Source organism: Myxine glutinosa, chromosome 11 (assembly GCF_964187855.1).
Source record: "Myxine glutinosa chromosome 11, kmMyxGlut1.1, whole genome shotgun sequence".
Classification (NCBI taxonomy): Eukaryota; Metazoa; Chordata; class Myxini; order Myxiniformes; family Myxinidae; genus Myxine; species Myxine glutinosa.
This window is the reverse complement of record NC_136271.1, coordinates 5404960-5424805: the sequence shown is the minus strand read 5'-3', so window position 1 is coordinate 5424805 and position 19846 is coordinate 5404960. Positions and strand designations below refer to the sequence as shown.

The following is a 19846-nucleotide window of genomic DNA, read 5'->3' as shown; positions in this document are numbered from 1 at the left end:
TCCCAGCGGTGCCTCCAGATTGTCGTGGAAGTGTTGTGAGACTCAAGACTCCAATGATGTCACAGGTTTACAAAAGATCACAACTTTATTAACTGGTTGTTCACTTCATTCCAATACCAAATAACTACCATTTAACTCAATGGACCAGGTAACTCTATCCGCATAGTCCCTCTTTCGTGGCCGATGTCTTCTCCGCAGCGCCGTACTCGTGGTACGCGTTCATTCCGTCGGGCAGGGCTTCTGAGGATGAGTGCTCCTTGACTCAAAGTCTCTTCTGTTTATATGGGCAAACTTCAGTTAATCCTCTGTGCGCTGAAATCGTAATCCCTTCTCCGCAGCAATGTTACTCAGTCATCCTGCTCGCCTTCCTGGCACCAACTCGCTCCTCCCTGCTGGGAATTTGCTTCATCCTCTTTGCATCCCGATGAAAGACAATAGTACGGGCTTGGGAATGTGTGTTAGCCCGGGGTCGTGCTAAAGCTACACAACAGGACTCCCAGCTTCGACAGGGCGAGATGCATTCCTGACATTCTTACGACCACCTGCTCGTACCTTGGTTCGTTACCAGTTCCAACCAATGAGTTACACTGAGTTACACTTCCACAAGGTGAAACGTTTTTCGTTCTTTTCCAAGATGATGCCTGAACCACGTGACATATGATGTCTTAATTTTCATGAAAAAACTTTACATGAGGAGGCGCTCCTATGGCGAAGCTTTCATGTCCAACAGACCAACAGTTGCAGACAAAAAAAAAATTCTTACTGATCGGATGAAGCATTATATTTGTGGAACGATGACGTCATAACGAAGGCACCAGTGACTTCATCATGAACATATCTTATTCCCGATGGGGAGTACTTGACAATGAGCCATGTTTCAAGTTTTTTTTCATTGAGCAGTTTCGGAGATATAGAGATGTAACGCTTTCCCAAGATGTCATCCGTACCATGTGACCTATCGCGTCATAATTATGAATAAAACAATAATACAGGCAGATGCGCTCCTATGGTAAAATTTCGTGTCAATAGAACCAACATTCATTTTTGAAATGCAGACACATACGCACGCAACCGATCGCTTAACTTAGATTTTTGCTTCACGAGCGCAGGGTAATGGAAGGTTTGTACTAATTGGTCCAAGTTGTGAAGGCTGAATAGTGCGAGTGTAGCCTGTAGCGCTACTCCTGGTGGTAGTGCCTATTGCAAGTAATAATGTAATAAAATATGTCCATTCCCTGCATGAAAACCACAGATATTGGAAATCATCATGATTATTTGAGGTGTTTGTTTGTTTGTGTGTGTGTATGCACTCTTACCCCCACTGAACCAAATTAGCTTAAAACTGTAGCTCAGGGGTGAAATGGTAGAAAAGGTAGTGAAAGGGATATAAGTGGTTTGGATGAAGTGGTTGAGTGTAAGTAAGTGAAAGTGTAAAAAAAATAATAGGCAGTGGGAAAGGGAGAATAAGTGGGAGTCTAAAAGGGGTTGAGGGAAAGGGCTAAAGAGGTAGAGGGATATGGGAGTCGGGGTTGCTGAGTAGATAGGTTAAAGGGGGTAGGTTTTCAGGTGTTTGTTCTGTTGGGCCATCTTGTGTATGTACAGTGCATTCAGAAAGTATTCAGACCCCTCCACTTTTTTCACATTTTGTTATGTTGCAGCCTTATTCTGAAATCGTTTAAATTCATTTTTCCCCTTATCAATCTACACTCAATACCCCATATTGACACAGAGGAAACAGGATTTTAGAAAGGAAAAGCCCACAGAATGTTGTTTCTCACAGTCTGAGAGTCCTTTAGGTGCTTTTTTGCAAACTCCAAGCGGGCTTTCATGTGTCTTTCACTGAGGAGAGGCTTCCGTCTGGCCACTCTGCCATAAAGCCCAGATCGGTGGAGTGTTGCAGTGATGGTTGTCCTTCTGGAAGTTTCTCCCATCTCCACACAGGATCTCTGAACCTCAGCCGGAGTGACCATCGGGTTCTTGGTCACCTCTCTTACCAAGGCCCTTCTCCCCCGATTGCTCAGTTTGGCCGGGCGGCCAGCTCCAGGAAGAGTCCTGGTTGTTCCAAAGTTCTTCCATTTAAGAATTATGGAGGCCACTGTGCTCTTGGGAACCTTCAATGCAGCAGAGATTTTTTTGTAGGCTTCCCCAGATCTGTGCCTCGACACAATCCTGTCTCTGAGCTCTGCAGGTTCCTTCGACCTCATGGCTTGGTTTTTGCTCTGATATGAATTGTCAGCTGTGAGACCTCATATAGACAGGTGTGTGCCTTTCCAAATCATGTCCAATCAATTTAATTTACCACAGGTGGACTCCAATCAAGGTGTAGAAACATCTCAAAGATGATCAAGAGAAATGGGAGGCACCTGGGCTAAATTTCAAGTGTCATAGCAAAGGGTCTGAATACTTATGTCAATGTGATATTTCAGTTTTTTCTTTTTAATAAATTTGGAAAACTTTCTAAAACCCTGTTTTCTCATTGTCATTTTGGGGTATCGAGTGTAGATTGATGAGGGAAAAAATGAATTTAAACGATTTCAGCATAAGGCTGCAACATAAAATGTGAAAAAAGTGGAGGGGTCTGAATACTTTCTGAATGCACTGTATGTACTGTATGTGTGTATGTTTATATTTATTTATTTCCTTGTCCTTTTCATGTTTTGCTTCCTACTTTGACATCATCATGCTTTTCCTGCAAAAAAATGTTCTGTAGAAATTCTGCAGAACTCAATCGTTCTACAATACACAGCAGTACAAATTGTACAGAACATTTTTTTTTTGTCCTATATACCATTGTTTGCAGTGTACGATACAAGGCGAGGCTCGGTTTATCTGAGGGTGCTGTAATAACTTTGAGTGCACTAGAGAGTGGCATTACCCACCGAGGTGTAATGATTGCTCAAACTCCAACAACCTTTCGGGTCAAGGGACAGACACCAATTATAAGATGGGTATGACGTGCAGTAGGTTATCAGAAATAAATAATTTGCAGTGAACACTTGGGGGCAAAGGAAAGGATCGGGACGATGTAAATATTTGAACAATTTGTTTTTGGAGTTTTATGAAATTCACTTGTTTTCCTCAGTTTGTGCAAATGTGTCAGCTGTCACCAGTGTAATGGTGGTTCCTCGGTTTCCTGTTTGTGCACGTTGGTCCAATCATGGCATACTTTGAGGGTGATGTGTATTTTTTAATTCCCGCCCGAACATTCCATGTGCTTGGAAAACTTCCAATTGGCCAAGTTGGTATTTGCGGAAGGCTCTCTTGTGAACAGTCAGCTATATGCGTGTGATGTAACTGGAACTCGCATGTCTCATGTACATGAACCAGGCTCTGGACTTGTGGGGGGCCGGGACGAGGAGATCGAATCTATCAGGGTGAACCCAAAAGCTATTGTTGGCATCTTCTTAAATAAGTCGTTACCCTTTAAGTTGATGTCTGGATGCTAACAAAATTCTATGCACATCGTTCATTATCGACTGACTTATCCAGTTGCTTAAACTTTTTTACTTCAGGAATTTAAATAATAGCATCGAGTACCAAGGATGAGGCCATCGCAGAAAGCATTCGAGTGATGGAGACGTTCGAGCTCGTGCTCGGAGATGCAGAATAACGATGAACCTGAAATCGGGCGATACATTTTGGGGAAAAAACGACAAACCTTTGGGGGAGGATGTGGCGGTATCCGCTGCGGAGACGAATTCCCAGACAGCTCCGTTCACGGGTTCAGGACATGAGGGGAAGCTTTCTGTCCCTGAATGAAAAGGCCTCTCGACCACGAGATGAAATGCGTCGATGAGGATCGAGATTATGTCGAATAATAAATTGATAGAATGACATTGTTTACATTATCCAGGTGTTGTACATTGTGTAAATGGCATGAAAGTTTTGGGATGTCCTTAAAATATGATCGAGGGATATAAAGGCCATTTGGTCCACCTGTATCTGTGCTGTGTCTGTCCACCCCACTGTGCTGTATCAACTTTATGAGTATCAATCGAGTCCCTTCACATCAACCGATCATTCAGGGCCTTCTGCCAATGATTTCTCGACTGCACGGGTATATGAGCCAATCATTCCGGGCCTTCTGCCAAATTTTACTTCTGCTTATCGGGTGGTTAGCCAGTCCATTTAAAATGAGGAAATATTGTTACGTTGGAGGGTGGAACACACTAGTTAGGATGTCACGTTAATTTGATCCGTATCCTTGCTTAGGTTAGAGCAATTTGTTCAACCAGGGACCCTTTGGAGTGAAGTTGTCCTGTTGTTACACAGGCTTTGGCATGTGGTATAATTTGCTGTGGAGCCAAGCTGCAAAAGTGTAATTTGTACATGTTATCTATATAACCAGGCAAGGCCCACAGGCAAGGCTCACAGGCAAGGCTCACAGGCAAGGCTCACAGGCAAGGCTTAGGAGAGGAGTCACGATGGCTATGTCTACGCTCCATAGGCGGTTTGATTCGAACCTCTCTCACAGCCAGCACTTTGAGTGACAGGACAATATCCTTTCTAAAGTCTCTGTCTGCCCCCCCTTTGTTTGGTGTGGGATTACGAGCTCATGGTGCCCTAGATTCATATATCCGTAATTGGGTTTATTTCTCTATTTAATGTTGAAGTCTAGATTTTGTCTGGGATTTTCCATTTATGTTGTCTTGGGCTACAATAAACCTTTCTTCTTTATTTTTTTGGGGATAATTAGTCGAGGCTCGTATAAGAGCTAACAGTTGTAACATATAACAAAGGTAGTGGGAGAGAAGAGAGGGGATGAGAACAGGGACATCGGAAGATCTGTGGAAGAGAGGGCTCAGGCGGGGTACACGGAATAAACAAAATGGACACTTTTAGGAAAGAAAATGTAATTTGAAGAGGTGGGTTTGTGGTGGATTAACGAAGGTAGAAAATATCAAGGTTGTGGATGGAGGAAGATAAGAGATGGTGGAGAACAGCTGTTTTAAAGACCTTTGAGGGAGGAGTGGGAATGAAGAGAATGTGGGAGTTTGTTCCAGAGGTGGGAGTAAAGAGGAATGAAAGAGTGAAGGTGATCAGAGAGTCTTGATTTTGGCAATTCCACCAGAAGAGGGTTACTGGTAGACATTGGGAGGGGGTGCTAGGCTGGAGAAGAATCGGTAGAAGACAGACCACCAACCTGCCTGAGATGAGAGAGAGAAAGGCCCTCAGAATTGGCTTCGTCGTGGGAGATACCAATCATTGCCTTGGTTTCTACAGCGTGAAGCCGAGCTAGGTGTGAGGCAGGAGCACCAGCCCAGCCGGGAGAGCAGTACTCCATCAAGCTGCGGATGAAAGCTTTCTATGTGGTGAGAAGCTCAGTTGTGCCAAGGAAGGACTTCACATGATGGAGGATGCCCAGTCGGCGACTGGCTTTAGCACCCAGCTTGGAAATGTGGCATTCCCAGAAAAGGTCATGGCAGATCGTGAGTCCTTAAGAAGGTCATGATCTTCAGAACACATCTGCCTCATTCCCGTCTCCCATATGTGTGAACTGTCTCTGCATGTTACTAATCCCTGCAGGAAACCTAGCTTAGAAAACCTAAAACCTTGGTTGTACAATGTGGCCTTAAAGTCCCTTTACTCCTCCCCAGTAAAGCATTTGTTGTTAAACTATATTTTAATATATAAGCGTTTTATTGTGCAGCACTTACAATAACTAGATTGTATTCATAGAATACTTACCCTGCGCAGTCAACTTGTTGCGAGCGAACGCTTCTGTTTTTGAACGTTTTGTATCTTTGATCCAATATGGCTGCCAGACCACGTGAGCGATGACATCATAAATTTATATTCTCCAATATAATTGTTGCATAGATCACGCTCAATAAATTTCAAACTGATCAGACGAAGCGTTGTCCCTGTCGAATCATGACGTCAAAATTAAGGTACTGATGACATGATAATTAACATATCTTATTCCCCAAGGGGAGTACTTGACAATGAGCCATGTTTCAATTATTTCATGGACCACTTTTGAAGATATACTGTAGAGGTGCAACTTTTTTCGATTTTTCCAAGATGGCGCCTATACCACATGACCTACGACATCATAATTATCATTAAAAAAAATATACAGGAGGAGCCGCTCATATTCTGAAATTTTCTTGTCCATCAGACTAATAGTTGCAGAGGAATATTTTTTTTCATACTGATCCTATCTGGCGTTGTACTTGTGGGATTATGATGTCATAATGAAGGTACCGATGACATCATCATCATCTTCAACATATCTTATTCCCCATGGGGAGTACTTGATAATGAGCCATGTTTCAATTTTTTTCATTGAGTGGTTTGAGAGATATAGAAGTGTAGCGTTTTTCCAAGATGGCGTCTGTACCACGTGACCTATGACGTCATAATTATGAATTAAAAAAATTATACAGGCGGAGGCACTCTTATGGTAAAATTTTGTGTTAATCGGACCAACATTTGCCGAGAAAATGAATTTTTAAAATGCAGACACGTTCGCCACATGTAGACAACCGAATGCCTAACATGGCTTTTCGCTACGCAAGCGCAGGGTAATGCATCAGTCATTGTATATGTATATTCATGCTCCATCATTCTCCTTGCACCACTGAATTAGTTGCCATGTCCTCTTAGACATCTTGTATAATATTTGTGTTGTCACTAAGAACGAATGCTTTACTCTGGAGGGGTAAAGTGACTTTCAGGCCACCTTGAACATTGTCTGTAAATGACAAAAACCCACAGACACTTCTCTAATCATACCGCCATAAAACTGAGAAACGCCTGCTCCCTTGGGGAACGATCATGCCAATGAAAGATCGCGTGACGTTCCTTGTCTTCGGTCATGTAACCCATGCCCTCCCCTTCAACACATGCGAACCTGGTTGTTGCTAATTCGAGTTACAACCACTTGCGTTAATGTTCATTAAAGTGTGTTGTTGGTTGGTATCTCCATATGCGGGTTTCAGAAGGTGGAACGGAGCCCTCGTGTGTGTGTGTGTGTGTGTGTGTGTGTGTGTGTGTGTGTGTGTGTGTGTGTGTGTGTGTGTGTGTGTGTGTGTGTGTGTGTGTGTGTCGTATAGCAACACATTTTAGATGAGTTGAGTGTCCCAGGTCTTGATATTTGGACTTTATTTTTGCAAAAGCATTGGCCAAAATTAATTTAAACAACACATAAATCACTCCATTATAAAATCTTAAGTCAAATACAAATGTTTTCAAGTACGTATTTGCAATAGGGTGAGTTTTTATGTAGTCGGTAATGCCTAAACATGTTGGATACCAAAATTTCACGAATGAATTCTTCCTCCCTCCACCCTTGCTCCACACAGATGGGAAGACGCATGTATGACCTGTGGTGGTGCCGACGAGCTGTGATTCGTTTTGTTGAGATCTGAAACACCACCATGGCTGAAAAGGCCACCAGGTAAACGGGTTAATTTGGTTCATCATTTCTGGATGTGGATGTTTGGTTCTTGGTGTCCATTATCCAGTCAAATGTAATTGATGTTAACACTTTAATTTAAAAATCTATCCATACAAATATGATCATTGCAGTCACTCGTGCATCCTTCATGCGGAGGATGCTGTAACTATGTGTGAATAAAAGCTGTCGACAGCCTTGACTTGACTTGTGCTGAGTGAATCTTTTCACTGGAGGTTTGTGCAACATTTGCTTCGAGTTTGCAGTCGTATGCAGTCTCCTTCGAGAGTAAACCCACATGCTGTTTCAGAGCTTCTCAAAAGCAGACTGCCTATTTTCAAATTGCATATCCCCATCTTCTACTCCATTCATTATGTCACATCACCCAGCTGAGGATCTCTCTTCTTTGGTGTTGGCACACCACCCAGCTTTGGGCATCTGATCCATGGTGCTGTCACACTCCTCTTGGGTGAACCAAACTATCCTAAGAGGGGCTCTAATGATGCGCTGGATTTGAAATGAAACCGCAGGGACCGAGTTTAAATTGCTGAGCATATCAATCGAGATCTTATCTGTAAAATATGCACCTATCACTCAATGGTGAAGAATCACTTAAAAAGATCTTCACCAAAATCAAATGGATTCTTCCTTGTCACACACCCAATCTGTGCACAAAGTTACGTCCGAATTTGTGCACAACCATTTGAGATATCTAGTTCACAGACAAACAGACAGGGGTGAAAACATAACCTCTGCCCACCTTCAATGGCATCGGTAACTAGTACCAAATATTGGAAGCCCAAATGAATTGTATATCTATTCAGTTCTGAAACCTTGTAGTGTTTTCCCAAATTGTGAGGAATCCCTCCATAGAAGTGAATCGCACTAAAATTCTGTCTGTCTGATCACGTTGTGTTTGGTCATTACGAATCCAATCTCAATCAAACCTGCCAAGGGGACTAAGGGTCATAGACGAAAATTGTAGTGACTTCATTCCCCCTTCCTTTCCTCTCCCAGTGGATTTCCTTCGTGGACAAACACCATATTAAAGTGTAAAGATAGCTTGTGGCGGTTTTCCAAGGCCACTTCCAATAAAAAAGGAATAATAATAATATAGATACAAAACAATATTAATACCAATAATAATAGTGACAAGAGCGAGAATTGCTTTGCAATGCATGTCCCCTACTGATGTCATATTTTCGAAGTCCAAAAAGGGAATAACTGTTGAAAAATTGGAAAAACGCTCTGAAACTCAAACTTGTTCTGTAACTTATCATAATAAAGACATATTCCAAGTTTCAGTTGAATATGGTGAAGGGTGTGGGGAAAAAAAAGTCTGAAAAACCACAGATTGGATGGACGGATGAAAGGTCACATGGAAGGCTGGACGGTCAGACGGACAGACGGGGAGCAAACATATTGTTACGGTTCTTCGCCGCCCTACTTCCCCTTTCCAAGGGGGGATTAGTCCCCTTGTTCTTTCTGGGCTTGACGGAACCGAGACTTGCAACGTCCCTTCCGGGCAAACACAAAGTAGGGTCTCGGGACCAACTCTCGCTCGTACCCAATTCCTTGCGCCGCCACGGAAGCGAGGAAACAAGCCTCGCATGAGCCACTTGCGGTTTGCGTACGCCGAGCGGATTGAGTACCACGTGGTCCGTGCAGTTTAGTAGTGGAACCCGATTCGAGCGATCCTATTCGTACCACGCTTAGCCAATGAAGAAACCACAGGAACGATCGAATGGAAGAAAGGAAGAACACAGGTTTAATTATTCCCATACGTATGTACAATGATCGGGGACGCAGAGACACAGGGCAGCACTTAATCAATCTTATCTTATTCCCCGGACTCGGGCCCGTCACACTCACAGGGAATTGCAGATGTTGATGCTCAGCGAAACGCGTCGACGTGGTCGTCCAGGAACGGCCCCATCCGGCTCTCCACAGTCCCAGCACGTCCCGCGAAGATGGCAGCAGGTGGTGGAAGGAACCTCGTAGCGTGTCTCCTGAACAAAGCAGATGAGGAGGAGGAATGGCAAATGCGGGACTCTCAGCGTGGCTGGCGATTACACAGCCGTTCTTACTCCCGCAGCTTAATGCACCGTATATGGATCGGCTTCAAACTCAACGGAGCGTCACTTATTAATCGCGCGTCTTTCGGATCATGCGCGTCTGGCTTTGTCCGTGTATCTTGCACAGTTCTCTGACGCTCACAACTCCTCTTCCTCGATACTCTAAGTTGGTTAGTGCGCGCGAGTTCTCCCCTGGGCACGTCCTTTGCTCATCAGCGAGGGTCCTTTCGGGCAGCAATCCTGTTCAACGAGTCCCTTGGTGCAAGTCCCTCCCGGGGGCTTTGTGCAGCGGGTTATATAGGTACGCCCCCGAACCTTCTGGAACCCCCTCAAACCTTCTTACCACGCCCTGTGACGCAGCGCCGCCGCCACCACCTCTGAGCCCTGACTGGCGGCTCGTGCTTACCGTCAGCGCTTCTGCCGCTCCGCCCCTTCGGCTCCGCCCGACCCTCCTAGCCTGCCTCGTGTTAATTCGCCCAAAATGAACCAAAGTTAGCGCAAAGGGGCATGAGGCTAGGAAAGCTGGAAAGTCAGTAGAAGTAGGGCCTATTCTCCTTTCTCTACTCAACGCAGAACTAACAATGGAAAAGGACTAAGCTCACAAATACTAAGACATAACTACACTATCGCGAGGCTACATGTTGCTTGTGTGACTAACTATGAGGGGGAAATTTTAACCTTTATTATACTCACTTTACAAACTCAAAACCGCAACAATATAGTCCCCTCTGATGAAACTGGTAGGTGACTAGTAATTGCAAATAATAATAATAAGGATGGCCCCTGGAAAATTCAATCCTCATCGTCTTTGTACGTTGGTGTGGCATTTTTCCAAGGTCACTTCCAATGACAGCAGTAATACTAGAAAGCATCTGAAAATGCAAAGCCCGTCCGTGTCCATTTGTATTCATACATCTTCCGTATGCTCAAAATAACGAAAACGGTTTTAAAGAAAAATGCAAAATGAAAATTGATGATTTTATGCAGCCTTGACCTTTGAGCTTTAGATAAAAAAAAAACAACAACTTAGCTTCTAGCTTTTGAATGGTGAACCAATTATGTGATCAAATATGCAAATTTTTTAAATTTCAGGTCAATTGGACAAAAATTGATGATTTTGCAACCTTGACCTTTGACATTTTGATCTAAAAATAAAATAAAATTGACTTTTACCTTTTGATTACTGAACCAATTCAGTGACTCAATATACATATTCTTTAAATTTCAAATCAATCAAGTTAAAATTGGTGATTTTACGCAACATTAATCTTTGACCTTTTGACCGTATTATTAATTTTTCTTCTCAATATTATCATAATAAAGCTTTGTTGAAAATTTGATGACAAAAGCTCAAATGGTAAAAAGTTATGGCCCGGACACACACACACACTCACTTACACACTCACTTACACACTCACTTACACACTCACTTACACACTCACACACTCACTCTCACGCTGCTGTATGGGGGACGGGCTGAATAACAACAATAATAAAAATGGCATTATAATAATCATATTAACATGCCGCCGTCCTTGCGTCATTTGAAGAAGCAGGACATTGAGCATTTTTCCGTTCAACATGTTGCATCGGCAATAATGACAATAGCATAATATTGTTATGTTTATGGGGGTAGGTAAGAGAATACCATAGGCAAGGTAGAATTGTACAGAAATAGCATGGACCATGTGACGTGTAGGAGACTTTCAATGTACACAAGTAGGGAAAATGTAACTTAAGGTTGTTTTGTTGTTCTTCATGTGAGGGATGAAGATGTGCTTATGGTTTTGTTTTTTTTTTGTTTTTTTTGTATACAAGATCGAGGCTCGTGAAGGAGCGAACATTTATCACACAGAAAGACGAACCGACAAACTGACACATAACCGACAAACCGACACATAAAACAAAAAGCATCGGGAGCGGTAGACAAGATGGGGAGAGAGGGGGAAGGACACAAACACAACATTTGAGAGCAGGAACCGAGAGACATGGAGACATCGAGAGAACTGTGGGAGGGAGAGGGCTTTGGGGGGGAGGCATGGGAAAGGGGGTGGGAGAGGCATAAAACATATGGACACTGCCAGGACTACCAGGAAAGAAGTTGGAATTACAAACAAGGTGGATCTGGGGTGAATTAGTGGGGGTAGAAAAGATCAAGGTTTTGGATGGGGGAAGATAAGAGATGGTGGTGAACAGCTGTTTTAAAGACCTGGAGGGAGGAGTGGGATTGAAGGGAGTGTGGGAGTTTGTTCCAGAGGCGGGAGAAAAGAGGAATGAAGGAGTGAAGGTGAGCAGAGAGCCGAGATTTTGGCAGTTTAACCATCAGAGGCTTGCTGGCAGATCTTGTGCGACCTGTAGGAATATTTGGGGGACAGAGCACAGAGAGAGCTGGGGGAGCAAGGCCGGAGAGGAGTCGGTAGAAGACAGAAAGACCACCTACCTGCCTGCGGTGAGTGAGTGAAAGGCCCTCAGAGATAGCTTCATCGCAGGAGATTCCAATGATTCTGAAAGCTTTGGTTTCAACAGCGTGAAGCCGAGCTAGGTGTGAGGCAGGAGCACCAGCCCATAGGGGAGAACAGTATTCCATTGAGCTGCGGATGAAAGCCTTGTATGTGGTGAGGAGCTCAGGGGTGCCTAGGAAGGACTTCGCACGACGGAGGATGCCCAGTCGGCGACTGGCTTTGCAGGCCAGCTTGGAAATGTGGTTTTCCCAAGAAAGATCATGGCAGATAGTGAGACCCAAAAGCTTGAGCGACAGAACTTCTTGGAGAGGATTGTTGAGAAAGTAGATGGGAGGGTTGTCCAGTCGATCTTTTCGGAGAGACATAGTAAGAGTGTGAGATTTGTCAGGATTGAAAGACATGTTCCACTTGTTTGACCAGTCTGTGATTTTGTCCAGGTCTTCAGAGAGTGAGGAGGCTGCAGACTGCCGATCTGAGGGAAGAGGAATGGAGCGGCAGAGAGTGGAGTCATCAGCAAAGAGATAGAGAGGATTTTCCAGAGAGTCGGAGAGATCATTGATAAAGACCAGAAAAAGCACAGGGCCCAGCACACTGCCTTGGGGAACTCCAGCCTGAACAGGAAGGGGAGATGAGAGAAATGCATTCAGGGCCACACGTTGACTACGACCAGAGAGGAAGTCCGCAAGCCATGCATGGAGATTTCCATGGATACCATAGGAGTAGAGTTTGGTGAGCAGAGCTGGGTGCCAGACCGTATCGAAGGCACGTGATATGTCGAGGGAGACAGCTCTGATTTCCTGTTTGGCATTGAGGACCTCCATCCATTGTTGAGACAGGAGAAGATGATTTCCCCAGTGCGTGCTTCCCTCTGTGCTCAACCCTTAAATTATAACAATCCTGGCCAAGCTAAGCACGCTCCATGGACACACACAGCAAAAGGACCGCCCAGGAGAGGAGGGCTACATGATGCATGGGGTGTGGTGAATATCCCAGGAGCCCACGCCCCCAGAGTGAAGAGGCCGGGTGGTCATTCGGAGCTCAGTGCTGGAGAAGAAGGCAACTTGAGCAGGACGCTGGCCATTGTATGTGTGGTGGATTATTGGCGCTCTTTGAGAAGAGTTTTTACAGCGGTAATTGTGAGGAGGATTCGCTTACTGTGGACTCAAGTGGGTTGGAGGCTGCCTGTGCTTCCCCAGACAATGGAGGAACAAAGGAGGCCGTCTTTGTGACTCACCTGACATTCATGGCACCTTTGAGCACGGTGCTGCCGCCATTTTTGTTTTTGCCTTCCACCACCACCATTTTAGCGTAAAACACCACCAGCTGCCAACCTCCCAAACGGACCCAGTTGGGCAAGCAAAGTGCTGGCCAAAGAGAATTATTATTTTCTTATTTTATCTCCTGTTCGTGGTTTGTGAGTCCGTCTGTGAGGTTACCTGAGTTAGGAATTTATTTATTTCCGACATTTTCATTCCGCGCCTTATTTGCTTTCAAAACATTATCGGTGCATTTTATTTGTCGTTTTGATATCGTGGGTTTCGGAATAAACCCGTGTGTTTTGTGAGAATAAGCCTTCGTGTCTCTTCCCTTTTCACGCGCGTCGGTAACCACCATAATTGGAGATCGCTTCAGGAGTTAAAGCTGGTTCGCTTCATCCGTCCAGGCTGGTGTTCACTAGCTAGGAACGCAGCAATATTAACGTTTTTACAAAATAATATTGTAAACAATAATTCTATTGTGACAGTTCCCACGAAGCCATCACTCCATCTACCCAGGTGGTGAATACAACATACAGGTTCTCTCGTTAATTATTTCCGTAGTGTATGTGCAGAATAGCTTTCCCTCCGTGTAGCGGGTTTACTGTATCAAGATGTATTGTAGGGAATTAGTGAGGTTTTCCCCTTGTTCTCCCTATTTCTGATTATGGGCACATATCAAGATGCATTGTGGGGAATTAGTGATGTTTTCCCCTTGTTCTCCCTATTTCTGATTACGGACACACATCAAGATGCATTGTAGGGAATTAGTGAGGATTTTCCCTTGTTCTCCCTATTTCTGATTATGGGCACATATCAAGATGCATTGTGGGGAATTAGTGATGTTTTCCCCTTGTTCTCCCTATTTCTGATTACGGACACACATACATACATAGGCACACGACGACTCCACCTAATAATCAAAACAGCTGTGTGTTGAGCCTTCCCTAATTAGCATATTGTGCCAAAACTTCATTTGAATTCCACACTAAAACCCAACTGTCACACCACTATAACCTCCACCACCACATTCTATCTGAAAATGCTACAATAATCACACGACACTGTAGATTCATTCGAGCACTTTTCATTAAATTTCACTTTATTTTACATTGCATAAGCTCATTATACACGCTCTCCATTTCTCCACAACCACATCACCTCAAAACGACAGTACGAACAACAACCACGACGCCACCTCAACAACGGCTCACCCAAAATGCCGCCTCTGTTACCATCTCGATCACAAACACGACAGCCATCAACCGCCATCTTCGGAAAGCAGCAGCAACAGCGTGACGCTATGGCTATGGGTGCTTCACCCTCCCTCCTTTAGATCTCATTAGCACAAAGAACAAACCTACGCTAATCGGCAAATTGTTGATGATGATGATGATGATGGTGTGAGTCGTCACTTTCGATGAATCTCTTCCCTTCGTCATGCTCACGAAGCATTGTGCATTGTGTGATGGCTGTGTCGGTAAAAATGGGTGGTGAGCAGGTGAGCAGGTGCCAATGAAGGGAAAAACATGCACAGAGAAGTGATTAAAGTGATAGATGTGTGTACTGTCCCTCTTCCACTCTCTATTCCTATGAGCATCATTGGCTGCAGGTGCAGGAATGCAACGTGAAGTCTGATGCACATAGGCACAGCAGACTGGTCAGGTCATCTGTGTGATGTCGGCTGACTTTGTTGTCTAAAGTGGACACAGCTGTCTGCAGATGCTGTGTAGTGATGCCCAAATTGGTGCCACCACTGACTTTCATGGGCACATTTATCCACAATGTAGCTCCACATTTAGCCCAGGCTGACCTACAGGTGCAGTTTGATATCTGACTGTCCTTCTCATAGCCTTAGCCTAAAGAGGCTTCCCCCCACAAAGCAGTGGGGATCCGTTACCCTGGACAAAGGGCCGATACCAGGTACTGTCAGCCAGAGCCAGCTGGGCCCGGGACTCGAATAGGACACGGACGTCACTCCCTGAGGTAGCTGAAAAACGACCACCTTGCTACCTAAATCAGCCATTAGCAACTTGTTAACAGCCCAGACACTCCGTTCACTTATACAAGCTGTTAGGTTCCTGGCAGATGTTCACGCTCGGAGGGCATAGCAGGAGATGCTAACCCTGTGTTAATTGTGGAGCTCCTCTGCGTGCTGTGGGCAGGATGCAGAATGAGCATTGGTCGTGATTGGAGTATCGCGTGGGGTACCAACGCTCGAAAGATCGGGTGTGCACCAAGCGCCATTAGTCACGCCAGGAATCGCTTGTGATCCGAGTCCAGACAATTAAAAAAGAAAAGCTGAAATGTCTTGAGTCACTAAGTTTTCAAACCCTTTGCTATACACTCTCAATAGAGCTCAGGTGCATCATTTCCTTTGATCATCCTTGAGATGTCTCTACACTTGATTGGAGTCCACATGTAGCCAATTCAATTGATTGGACATGATTTCGAAATAAACACACTTTTCTATATGAGGTCCCACAGTTGTCAGTGCGTGTCGGAGCAGAAACTCTACCAGGATGTGCAAGGAACTGTCTGTAGAACTCCGAGATAGAATTGTGAGGAGGCCGAGATATGGGGAAGGGTGTAAAACAATTTATAGTGTTGAAAGTTCCCAAGAGCACAGTGAGCTCTATCATTGGACATGGAAAGAATGTGGAACTACCTAAGGCTGGCCGTCCGACCAAACTGAGCAACCGGGCAAGAAGGACCTTGGTTAGGAAGGTGACGAAGAACTCAATGCCCACTCTGACAGAACTAAAGTTCATTGGCTGACATGGAAGAACCTGCTGCAAGAACAACAGTCTCTGCAACACTTCACAAATCTATGTCAAATTAATCCAATTTAAATGCAGGCTGTAATATAACAAAATGTAAAAAACGTTTAGGGGTGTGAATACTTTCTGAAGGCACTGTAGGTATAGCGCTGCTCTTTGCCCATGTTCTTTTGCCTGTACATTTTTATTGTTTGCATCCTCCATTGCTTGCAATTGCCCTGTGTACACCCCCTCTTTTTGATTACATGTACCATTTTTGATTTCCACACATTTTTAGATCGATTCTTTTGAACCATGAAAGTGCTTAAACTGCACTGCATCCCCCCCCCCCTACCCCCCACCCTTCTGCCCCACCTTGGCGCTGCATTCACTTTGTAAACGAACCCCCCTATTGTTGAACTGCTCTTCTGATCTGTTTGTGTCCGTCTTTTCCTCCATTGGTCTAGCACCATCCGCACCTGGTGTTAGCCTGGGAGATTTTAATTCCCCAATGTAATTTACTACTACAACAACAACAACAACAGGCATTTTAAGGCCATTTTCCCTGCTAGACCGGGGGTTAGCCTTGCGGTCCCCATGACAATCTTCTCCATATTGCCCTATTTTCTGCATCTCTCCTTGATAACCCCCTTGCCCGCATTTCTTCTTCCACCATCTTTAGCCAAGTCTTTCTCGGTCTTCCCCGTCCTCTACTTCCTTCTACATTCATTTCCATCACCCTTCTCAACCAGTCACTTTCATCCTTCCTCAACACATGACCAAACCATCTCAACCTGTTCCTCTTCACAGCATCCATCACAGGATCTATTCCCATCATCTTTCGCAATTCATCATTTGTCTTCCTCTCTCTAAACGATACTCCGCACATCCACCGAACCATTCGCATTTCCACCCTTTCCAGCCTTTGTTGCTGCTCTACGTTCATTACCCATGTCTCGCTCCCATAAATCATAACACTTCTCACACATGCAGCAAACACCTTTCCCTTCATCTTCAACGACACCTCCCCCCCCCCAACCCCCCTCCTCGACAGCACGCCACTCAGTTCCCGAAACTTCTTCCATCCACATCTCACTCCAGCAACCATTGCCGAGTCTGATCCACCTTCTCCATTCAACATATCTCCGAGGTAGCATTTCACACCTTCCAGCTTCACGCCGTCTCAAAGATCCAACTCAACATTTCCTCCATCTGCAGCTCCCTCTGTGCACACCTTACATTTGAATGTAGCTGCCACACGGGTTAATGACCCTCTCAAACGACTACATTTTTGATGAACCCACTCAGCGCACATTGTACCTTGAATGGAGTTCACTCCAAAACCCTTCCTGCACACAGCACACGGCCACTTCCCAGTTCTTTCCACCTCACCACATGCTTTACCACTTGCCATCACCTTCGTTTTTCCGATATTCACCTTCAGACCTTTTGTCTCCATACATTCCTTCCACTTGTTCATCTTCTCCTTCAGTCCATCCATACTTTCCGCAATCAACACCAGATCATCTGCATACAACAACTCCCACGGTAAACCCTCCTTTACATTCTGAGCCAGCACCTCCATCACAGCGACAAATAGTAGTGGACTTGGTAGCGACCGCTGATGCACTCCCATCTTCGCCTCAAACTCGCCACTGTTCCCGTCCTTTGTCCTTACAGCTGTGCGCGCTCTCTCGTACATTGCCATCACTACTCTGATCAACCATTCCTCCACTTCTAACTTCCTCAATGCCCATGTCAATACTTTGCATGGAACCCTATCGATTGCTTTCTCCAGATCAACAAACCCAAGAAACAACTTCTTCCTCTTCTCCATGTACTTCTCCTGCAACTGCCTTCCAATAAAAATCGCGTCTGTCGTTGCTCTTCCTGGCATAAATCCAAATTGCATTTCGTCGATCTTCACTTTCTTCCTTATCCTCCTCTCCAACACCCTTTCCAATACCTTCATTCCATGCTTCAATAACTTTATCCCTCGATACGAGCCACAGTCCAGAGAGTCACCTTTCCCCTTGTATAGAGGAACGAGGGTACTCGGTCATTCTTTTCACACCCCAACTTCCCGCTGCCTTCAACATATCTCCCACAACTCCCATCGGCCCTCCTGCTTTTCTACTCTTCATTGCTTTTATCGCTTCCTCAACTTCCTTCTCAGTTATCTTTTCTGCCGGTCCTAAAACTGGGTTACTCTCTATGTTGCCATCGCATTCATTCTCTGCAGATATACACTGTATATATATGCTCACCAAACTCTCCTCCTCTGCTCACAATCCATGGAAATCTCCATGCATGGCTTGGGGACTTCCTCTCTGGTCATAGTTAACATGTGGCCCTCAATGTAATTCTCCCATCTCCTCTTCCTGTTCAGACTGGAGTTCCCCAAGGCAGTGTTCTGGGCCCTATGCTTTTTCTGGTCTTCATTAATGATCTCTACGACTCTCTGGAAAATCCTCTCTATCTCTTTGCTGATGATGCCACTCTCTGCCGCTCCATATCTCAACCCTCTGATCGGCAGTCTGCGGCCTCCTCACTCTCTGCAGACCTGGGCAAAATTACAGACTGGTCAAACAAGTGGAACATGGCTTTCAATTCTGACAAATCTCACACTCTTACTATGTCTCTCCGAAAAGACCGACTGGACAACCCTCCGATCTAATTTCTCAACAATCCTCTCCAAGCAGTTCTGTCACAAGCTTTTGGGTCTCACTATCTGCCATGATCTTTCCTGGGAAAACCACATTTCCAAGCTGGCCTCCAAAGCCAGTCGCCGACTGGGAAGATAAGAAGCATCATCCGTCGTGTGAAGTCCTTCCTTGGCACACCTGAGCTCCTCACCACATACAAAGCTTTCATCTGCAGCTCAATGGAATACTGCTCTCTCCTCTGGGCTGGTGCTCCTGCCTCACACCTAGCTCGGCTTCACGCTGTTGAAACCAAAGCTTTCAGAATCGTTGGAATCTCCATCGATGAAGCTAACTCCGAGGGCCTTTCACTCACTCACCGCAGGCAGGTAGGTGGTCTTCCTGTCTTCCACCGACTCCTCTCCGGCCTTGCTCCCCCAGTTCTATCTGTGCTGTGTCCCCCAAATATTCCTACAGGTCGCACAAGATCTGCCAGCAACCCTCTTCTGGTGAAATTGCCAAAATCAAGACTCTCTGCTCACCTTCACTCTTTCATTCCTCTTTTCTCCCGCCTCTGGAACAAACTCCCTCGCTCTCTTCAATCCCACTCCACCCTCCAGGTCTTTAAAACGGCTGTTCACCACCATCTCTTATCTTCCCCCATCCCAAACCTTTATCTTTTCTACCCCCATTAATTCACCCCAGATACACTTTTTTGAAATACCAACTTCTTTCCTGGAAGTCCAAGCAGTGTCCATGTGTTTTATACTTCTCCCTCCCCACCCACTTCCCATGCCACCTCCTCCCAAGCCCTCTCCCTCCTGCAGATCCCCCGATATCCATGTTCTCTACTGTTGTACTTGTGTGCTTCCCTCTCTCTCCCCATATTGTCTCCCGCTCCCTTTATTGTACGTTTTGTGTGTCCGTTTTTGTTTTTTGTGATTCATGTTAGCTCTTCCACGAGCCTTGATCTTGTAAACAAACAAAAAAACAAGAAAAAAAAAACATCAAGTGTAACATCAAAACATCAAACTAAGCAAGTGTGAATATTTATAATTTGGACGAAAAGGACTTTGAATACAAGTGGAACTCAAGTATGTAGAATGGTGCACACATGACCCCACCCCTAACCTGGCTGCCCCCATTGGGAGCCGGTGTTTCTCGTAATTTAAACCCAACAGTCTGTCTGTAGATTTTTGCATATTCCTTCAGAAATGTTTCAGTTCTTCAAATCATTTTATTTTTTGTTTCAG

The 19846-nt window shown here is 44.9% G+C and overlaps 1 protein-coding gene across 2 annotated transcripts in view; it reads left to right on the top strand.

The window, feature by feature from the left end:
- RIN2 (Ras and Rab interactor 2) overlaps window positions 1–19846 on the top strand; it is a 157463-nt gene that overhangs the window by 42293 nt on the left and 95324 nt on the right. For both annotated transcript variants that reach the window (XM_068130089.2, XM_068130090.2), the window contains one exon: window positions 7308–7402. In XM_068130089.2, the coding sequence (XP_067986190.2) occupies window positions 7383–7402 (20 nt within the window). In that variant the 5' untranslated portion in view covers window positions 7308–7382. The remainder of the gene's footprint in view (window positions 1–7307; window positions 7403–19846) is intronic.